Raw genomic sequence first — 9,523 nt, 5'->3', positions numbered from 1 at the left:
CACTGTGGTTAAGAGTCTTTCTCCTTTAGATATCAACTCATTAACTTGAGCTTTAATCCTCCCGGGGAGGCTAAAGGCTAACTCTGCATATAGACTTTCAAATTTCCTTCAATTCGCGGCACGCTTACAAATCCACGCACCTCTCGATGTGGCAAAGGTTAATTAATAAGCACCAAGAGCCACGTGGGGACCTGTGAGCGCACAAAGGCTACAAAAGACATCCTTCCTCTCGCCACACATGGCCTTATTAAAAAAAAAGAGAGAGAAAAAAGCAGCATTCCTTGCAATGTTGGAGGAGCACAAAGAAGCTAGTAGGTAATCAGGAAGGTCTGGAAGGTCCTGTATGGAGAAGCCCAAGGATTGCTGCTCTCTAACGCCATTGAAGCGCACAGGACTGAATGGTAGCGGCCTAGTGCGGCGCTGACCAGCCTTCTGTGCAAAAGCAGTGAGCGCGAGCTGGAGGTGAACATGCTGGCAAGGGCTGAGTGCGTATGTGTGTGTGTGTCATGTGGGCTGGTGAGGAGCTGGCAGAGGAAGCAGGCGTGCAGAAGCAAGGCCACCACTCGGCTAGAGCAGAATGGCAGCGGGTGCACATTCAGAACACCGTACTTACCATGCTCGTCACCTAGACACAAAAAAACAAAGGCTTCAATGTAATCGTGCAGCTCACACCGCTCAAAACAGCATATACAAACCATCATCATTCCACCAGTGATTCGCAAGAAACATGAATTAATGTGCTGATTATATTTTCCCATTTTAATCAAAGTAATGGTTCGGCCAAAAAATCGATTTTTCAGAATTGCTCCTTATTCCAAATGTGGTCGATCAGCCAAGACATGTTGGGTCTAAGGCCGGGGCGCCCAAACTTTCAGACTTGGGGGCAGTAATGTTTGTGCTGGGCCAAAGATCAAAAATGCAAACTTCTTAGCCTTATGTTGTTGTATTTGGAAGTTGTGTGCTTTGTGAAATACTGCAACAGTTTTTTTCTGTTTTTATCAATCTGTTAAATTCAGCACTATAATTATCAGAAAACTGTCACCTTTTAAGTTTGTTCTCTCTCGGGGACGTGTACATATTATTACTTAAAAAATCAACAAAACGTAATTTGACCAGGAACTTTTGCTTACGACTATATAAAGGAGAAGGTTTTGTTTTTAAACTCCCTAAAAATATGACTTTTATGTCTGTCATGACTACTGTCTATTTCTTTCATTATTTCGTATGACAAAAACTTGTGAACTTGCGAAAATGCTGAATTACTCCTGGACACCACTGGTCATGTTACATGGTTTGACAGGAGCACCTAAAGTTTAATATATGTTAAAATACAGAGACCTCAATTGTAGTTTAAACAGTCATTAAGTAAAAGCCACTCATTTTTTTAGTGGGTACTGTTTTAGGAATTAAGATAGAACTTTTTTTATGGGGGGGTGCTTTTTCACCAATTTTCTCCCCAATTTAGTCGTCTCCAATTCCACCCACTAGTTAGGACCCCAATCACACAATACTACCAACGCTAGGAGGGTGAAGGCTGACACAGGCTTCCTCCGAGACCTTTGAAGCACCACTGCATCTTTTCGAACTGCCGCTCACGCAACGCCATTGGAAAGATAGAACTTTTATTGCATCACGAGAAACAGAAAATGCAACAAACATCTAAGACCGAATTTTGGGGGACGACCCCTACAGCTATATTTGAAAAACTAAAAGCAAGTCTCCTGAAAAGAATGTAAGCTGCAATACATGCAAAAGGTAAACACACTTAAATACAAAAACATCTCATATTATATTTAGTTATTTAGGCTTCTGTGTAATTTTCTGTTAAATATTTTTTCTGCTGACAATGAAAAACAAATAACTAGTGCTCTTTTGACTGGAAACTGAATAAATGAAGGCTGATCTTTAACTCCCGCACAGCACTGTATGTGTCTTTGCAACTGTGCAGCGATTAGTGACAACTGTGCAGTGTTAAGAGACATTTTTATGATATTTTTATAATATTAGACTACATGTTTTGTCACGAAAGGCATTTGAAACAAAATAATTTTCAAATAAAAATTAGAAAAAGATTCTCTCACTGGCTGAAGGGTAGGGGGGCTGCGGCAACCTAGTGGGCCAAATCGAATGTCTTTGCCTCATGTTGGGCAGCTCTGGTCTAAAGTGTGCTTCTTCTTGTACTTCAACTAAAAGGCTAATGTAGATAATAAATAATGGAAGCTTATAGTTACTATTTTAGCACTGTGCACTTCATAATTATCACACACCTGCCTTTAACCATGTAGAGTTGTTAAATAGTGTCAAACAGACTTGCTTATGTGGTTTCTGACATAATGTTACCATAAAAGTAGACAAAAGTACAGACAAATACCAAGGTGGCTTTAGGTATGTGGCGAACTTTCTTTGCGTCTTTTAGATGAACATCATACATTATCAGAAATGAAACGAGTCTTTTGGAGATTACTTAACAAGTGTCGCTAACGTAAAGAAGCAAACTTCAGGTCATGTTTTTTGTTTAGTTTTGTCAATTTTTACCAAAAAAGGTCATACGGTGTCAGAAACCACATAAGCAAGTCTATTTAAAATCACTTCAAGACTAAACACGGTGTACATGCATTAAACATGCATTTTGGTTATTAAGGCTTCTATTAAACTGGTTTTTAAGGCTTCTATTACTTGTTAGCTACATAAGCCTTGTAGCTCCAGCACCAAACTAACGAAGCAAACCTCAGACCCCAAACGCGTATTGGGGTAATGGGAACATTGATTTTTGGCCAAACTATCACTTTCAATCTCTTCAGAATCGTCTGCTGGCAATTACATAGTTGATGCTAGATCAGCGGTGAGGTTTCACTCAAACAACTCCTCAGATTTCGGAGCTGATCAGTGTGAAAGTTTAGTCATCAGGTGAGCAGCAGAGAAGCATCTTAAAAGAAGTTTTCTGCGGCTGATAACATGAGGGCTTCAGATCACTGCGGCCACCTTTCATTACGAGCCGGCCTAGAGAGTGGCACTGTAATGACAGTCATTTCACTCAACATGTCTCGGCTAAGAGGACGCCAGGCCCGATCACTCTAATGCTCCGCCACAAATGGCGGGAGGCAGCTCAAATTCTTCCCTGCTCCCCATTTCTAATTTGCTTTAGATGAGAGTAGACAGAGACCCATACAAAAGCTGCCTGCTTCTACTCAGCAGCCGCCAGTGGCCCTGAAAGACCGGCCATTCACAACGGAAACGCACACACGGACACACATACAGACAGCCGCACGCACACAGGACACAAATGAGGGGTCATTAATCCATCTGAGTAAACTGGGAACTGTGGAAAAGTGTGACAGTCAAAAGAGTTAGTCATCTCTTCAGAGGATCGGAGAGAAAGAGAAAAGAGAGAGAGAATTGAGACAGAGAGATGGAGAAAGAGGGAGAGAGAAAATGAGCAAAGTCAGACCAACTTCAAGGTCACGGACGTCCACAAGTGACCAGCACAGAAACACCTTAAATAACAGGTCAATTTATTATCAGATTATCCATAAAAAAGCCCTTTTTTTTTAAAGAGGTGGCCTTTGAGGCTGAGTAAGGTGATTATATACAGGACTCTGTTTGAGTGAATCACAGAAGGGTTGTAAAATGGGGTGGGGGCAGCAGTGGGGGGATTTCAGTAGTTTCATTAATGCAGCATGAGGTAAGCATTTGACAGCCAGTGGGGTTATGGAAAAAGAGGACGCAGAGAGAGAGAGAGAGAGAGGGAGAGTGAGAGAGAGAGAGAGAGAGAGTGAGAGTGAGAGAGAGAGAGAGAGAGAGAGAGTGAGAGGGAGAGGGAGGGAGGGGTAGAGCCCCATAGTAAAAAGCATGTGAGCAGCTGCTCTAATGGTGCCTCTTTAGTCCACATCATTCCACAGAGAGTTGGGCAAAGAAGAGATGACTTCATTACAACTAAAGCACCAGCAGAGGCAAAGCAGCAGCCATTCTGCTCTAGACTGCATCAAAAGCCCGTCTTAAAGACCAGAAAAGGTTACGGGCACCAGGACAATATTAAGCTTTTAAGCAGCGGTCAAGAAACAGCTGACCAACTGACCTCAAGCTATCAGCCGCTCACCCACCAGCCAAAGCACCTTGCCAGCATGCCTCCAAACTTCCACTGAATGCACTCCAGTGAATCAGAGCGTCACACACAAAGACATGCAACACAAGGCTGTGCGTTCTACAAAGCACTTAAGTGTCATCAGCTTTGACTAAGTGATTTCTTATTTATAGCTCACATGACTTGGGCTCAAATTCTCAGACAAGTCTGTTTTTGTAGGGCTGCACAATATACTGCTAAAGGTCGGTGCTATATTTCCTTTTAATACTAACATCGCAGAAGGATGTGATTCGCAAATGAGGCACCTTTATTTTTAAGAGCGCAGGAATCTTCAGATTGGAAAAGCTTCATCTTTACAACCCTCGTGTTCTTTTAGCAATCAACTGATTAGTAGGACAGACATATTTCTAGCATCCTGGCACAATCAAATCCTTCAGATGAGTGTTTCCGTGGGTGTTTTTGATGAACGTATTCATGAAATTGAGGTAAGTAAATCATTTTGGTCGATAATGCAGGCCAATTTTTAACTGCAGGGCAATCATAATATGTACGGCTGGCCCAAACAGTGTTTCACAGGCTCTAAATACTAGTGGGTACTAAAACGCATCCTCAAAATTACCTTTAAAACCAGTACTATTTGAGGTGTTTTTAATTTTAGTCCGTCTGATGGAACAGATACTCGTCCACTGTGATCATTGTTTTCATTGCTCCACACTGCACCAGATGCATGTCTGGCATCCAAAACACAAGCATAAACTCCATAGAGATATAAAGATCTAAACTAGATTTAAAACAATAATTTATAAAAATATAGTTTAAAAATTTAGATAAAAATGTAAGATATGATGGTAGTTTCAAAGCAGCTCCTGCGCTCTACTCTAACGCTGATCAGGGAGACTTTGCTTTGATACTGCAGTAAAAACTTGTGATATTTTTGTGCTATTAAGCTTTAAACCTGCTGTTAAACTGGTTAATTAGAAAAAAAGGGAGAAAAATAATGAATGTTCCTGGCTGAAATGGTCACGTGATGGAGGCACTACGGACGGTGCTACTCCGTTTTTACTTCTTTAGATTATTGTCATTCCTCCGTGGCATACCAATCTCTCACTGTAATTTTTGCACTGAGCAATTTGCTTATAATAACTTAAAAGTACTCCCACGCATGTGAGATCTAATGAGGCATATTTGCTATATTAGCTTCAAAAGCCACGCGGCGAGCAGTGCAGCTGGCTGCACAAGTTGCCTAGCAGGAATTTACACTTTCAAATAAATCAGTTATAATGTCTTTACATTAATTAACAAATCGCTGCCTTGTTGGTCAAATCTATTTTAAGCTACAATTTCTGTAGCTTTTAACCTTTTCAACTCCTTGAGACCACCGGTGGTTCCAAAACGCACTTCGTCATATTTTTCATAACTTTCATATTTCATAAGCTACATTCTAAAGGTGGGGGTCGTATGAGAGCTGTAACTGTCTTCTTTCCAGTCAAATAGATGGTGATGTAATTTTAAACCCTTATAATAAAAGAAGCTGAACTCACCATTTTTTTTTCTACTGAAAGTCGACCCATTTTTCCACAAATCTGGGCTATAAACTATAAACAGATGGCGTCTCTTCAGTGATCTGCTCTGTAAAAATTATTTTTATAAAAAAATACAAAGAGCATCTACGATTTTTGGCTTTTTGTAAGCATTGTAAGCATATAGAAATATGTGTATGATCATAAAACACATTCTGTTCATTTGAGGGGAGCTTTTACAATAAATAAATAAATAAATAAAATAAAAATTTACACTTATTTCATGCAGTTACTGAATAATTTGCCTTACAGTTGGGTCATGTAAATTCAGATGGACAAACCAAAATATACCCCGGTGAATAAGAGATTAAAGAAGTCGAAGCTTAAAAATACTGAACAGAAAAGCAGTATCTTCTCAATATTGTGCAGCTCTATTTTTTAGCTAAAACCTGCCCCAAACTGAGAGGAAGGAAAAACTGAATGAAGCTCAGTACCACCTGTTGCATCCAGTGGGTGCTGGATCATCTATGTTTATTATTACAGCCTTTCCGGTTATCTGGTTAGCTTTATGAGCTAATAATAATAATAGTAATAGTAATAATAATAATATTAATAATAACAATAATAAGATGCTAACTACACTCCAACAGCAGAGATAACTAGTGTTAGTCAGCTTTCAAAGCAGACGCACAAAGTGGTCAGTGAAGGCACAGCCGCACAAACAGTCATTAAAGGAGACACTAAAAGGCCTGAGGGTGTGAGGGAGCATGTGTGTGCTTGAGAGGAGAGGGAGGGGGTTCACAGGGGTCGGACGAGGAGCAGAGGAGGGTGAATCATGTATGCTAAACACACTGTTGCATGCAGGTTAAGGAAATCGGACGAGGCGTTCGCCCCGACGCCGGGGGAGAAACAGGAGGAAGTGCGGCGGCATAGCAACCACGAAGCCCGAAAGCAGAAAAGCGCATACCTTCAGCTTGGAATGAAACTCACGAGATTTCCTTCTGGCAAGAACCTGAATGTGACTAGACACCTGCGGGGTAGGGGAGGGGAAGGAAGACAAAGGAACAGCCTGTAACCATGGCGATGAAAAGCCCCCCTGCAACTGGGCAGAGTCAGACCTACCTTGATGGCAGCTTGGATTTCGCGAACTTTCTTTCTTGCTAAGACCTGTATGTGACTAGAAACCTCCATTTTTGGAAGAAGAAGGGAAAATAAAACGACAAAAGGGGGAAAAAAGGCAAAAAAAAAAAAAACAAAAACAAAAGAATACAAAAGGGTATTACACTTATTCTTTTTTCATTGAAAGAACACTTGAGGAAGGATTTAACAGTTCCTTTTTAGCAGGGCTACTTAGAGGAGAAGGAGGAGGAGGAGGAGGAGGAGGAGAAGAAGCGCAAGCCCGAAGCTCGCAGCCACCCAGCGCAGCGGCTCCTCCGTTAAGTGAGCTGATTAAGGAGGATGCAGGCTTCTTAAGCACATTAAGAGACGGCAGATGCGCTCGGCTGCGCGCAGAATGAGAATGGGCATGTCTAGTATCCTTCAGGGACCGAGGAGGAGGAACCAGCCTCACAGGCCTTGAGCTCCAGGGGTGTAAATCTCTGACCTTATAATGATTCGAATCCAGTGCAAGTCTTTACGAAACAAAACTGATTTGATTAATTCTGTACGATTCAAGATTATGGCTACGTTTACACAGCAGGTAAAAGTGGCCCAAATCCGATTTTTTTGTTTGGCTGTTCACATTATCTTTTAAATGCGACCTGCATGCGACATCAGTCTGAACAGATCAGCTCCTAAACCGACCCGCATGCTCTAAAGAACAGTGCGTCACGTGGCTCGTCCAGAGGTAAACAATCATGACGGTCAGTGAACGCCTGTCGCTCCCAGAGCTTTCAGTTTCATCTTTGCCAGCATCACAGGAGCAATTATGAAGTTCCAATGGTTGACAGCTGGACTCATCACCCACAATGTGTTCGTGTTCCCTGTAAAAAGGGCTCGTTATTCGGCCACGGCCACTTCTTTGGTTCGCGTCCTCGGATTCTTTTAACTGTTTTTTGACGCTGCAGCCTCGGTCTCCTCCGGCCGCGTTCGGCCGTTTCGTATGAAACCTCTTCGAACACGCGGTTGCGATAAGTCTCTAATCATTTTCTGGTACAGAAACATCAGCCTAAATGTTTATGAATCTCAGCAGTGCGAAACTGACGAATGTCGAGTTGGATTGACGTAAAAATCCCATGAATTCTGATCTGGCTGTTCAGACTGAGTCACATTGCTGCAGATCGGATATGTATCGGATTTCAGTACCACGTATGAAAGCGTCTCAAATCGGAATTAAAAATGTCAGATTCAATGCATTTTTTGCTGTTCACACTGACAAACTGACACACATCTCTGTCACATATGGATTTGGGCCACTTTTACCTGCTGTATAAACGTAGCCTATTATTAAAAGTACACTGAATACACACAGACTGTAAAATACTTAAACAGTATTGGAATACAGACGATACAGACTGCAACTAACTACTATGTTCATTATTGATTAGCCAGTCCATTATGATTTCAATGAACTCTATACGACTGAGCATCTCACCGGTGAGAATTTGGCGAAAGCCCTTTAAACTTGTTTAAAACTGCAGCCAGAGGAGTTACAATGTGTGCATGTAGTAAAACGTATCAGCATGTAGAGTCTGAGCTTTTATGTGCTACCATGTTTACTATCACTGGATGAAAGATGAGGCTTTTTCATTGATAAACTACTATTAAGACCCTTCTATTAGTTTGTTTAATCACATTAATGATAATACGTGACTGACACGTGACTTATATTCCTATTTATGTGCTTTTTTTGTTAGAAAATGTAGTTTGTGACAAAAACTAAACAAAATATTTGAATTCGGCACTGTTAGATCATCTGCTTCAAATATGAAACAAATGGATTAAATAATGCAGCTAATAAATAAGACTGAAATTAATAATAATACTTAATAATTAAAAATACTCAAAGCTTTTTTATGTATGACGATGCATGAGAATTTTCTTTTGGGCAATTATTATGATCAAATCAGATGTATAAGTGCTGTCACTTCCAGTTATATCAGTAACTGAGTCATGTACAAGGCCAAACAATACAAATTGAGACAAGTGGCCAATAATAAACCACACATAGCTTTTTGAAGATACATAACTTGGAAAATTAAATCTAAAAAATGTATCTAAAAGCTCTATACACACAAATAGCTGCGTCATTCAGGTTCTATTTCTTACTCAAAGAAAGACCACTAGGAGAATTGAAAATGTACATCATCATCATACAAAATAGCAACTAATCACTGGCAATTAACGGAGAAAATAAATATGAATCAAATAATTGAGTTTAACCGATTTATCGTAACAGCCGTAATAATCAATTCTAGTATTTCAAATTAAAGAGCTGCATTCAGATGCATTTACACCCCTGCTGGGCTCTTGACCTGCTGGTCCTTGTATAGTGTCAGAGTGCAGATTTTGCTAAGCTCGTGCTAAACGCTGCGTCAGTGTGACGGGGAGGTGGGGAGGTCGTGTTCCGGTGCCTGCCGGTGCTGCTGGGAGGGGGGGTGGAGGGCTGAGGAGAGAGTGTTCCCTGTCTTAATCAGGCCAATCATACACAAGAGGCTGTTGAGCAGGCCTCACACTGAACGCAGTGTGTTAATGAGGGCCGCCGGCCTCCGGAGGCCCGCTAAGTCTCAACACTCTAGCGCGGGCAAAGTCGCTTTTACGCATATCTCGACAGCGCAAGTGCTCCTTTGACCTTTCCAATTTAATTACAACAATCACTTCAGCTAAGCTGGAGCTTAAGCAAATCAAATTAGTATGTAATTGTGGCCATGTTAACACATCCCGGTAAAACGTCCTTACTTTGCTTCTTTGCTTAAACTGTAAG

General features: G+C 41.1%; 1 protein-coding gene across 1 annotated transcript in view; it reads right to left on the bottom strand.

Moving 5' to 3' along the window:
* Positions 1-9,523, bottom strand: part of tead1b (TEA domain family member 1b) — an 89,748-nt gene that overhangs the window by 14,419 nt on the left and 65,806 nt on the right. Inside the window, 4 exon segments of the mRNA XM_036587041.1 lie at positions 614-625; positions 6,569-6,649; positions 6,651-6,695; positions 6,697-6,786. Coding sequence (XP_036442934.1) covers positions 614-625; positions 6,569-6,649; positions 6,651-6,695; positions 6,697-6,786 — 228 coding nt within the window.

This window comes from Colossoma macropomum, unplaced genomic scaffold (assembly GCF_904425465.1).
Source record: "Colossoma macropomum unplaced genomic scaffold, Colossoma_macropomum, whole genome shotgun sequence".
Lineage (NCBI taxonomy): Eukaryota > Metazoa > Chordata > Actinopteri > Characiformes > Serrasalmidae > Colossoma > Colossoma macropomum.
Note: the sequence above shows the minus strand (reverse complement) of the source record. Positions and strands in the feature narration are given on the sequence as shown.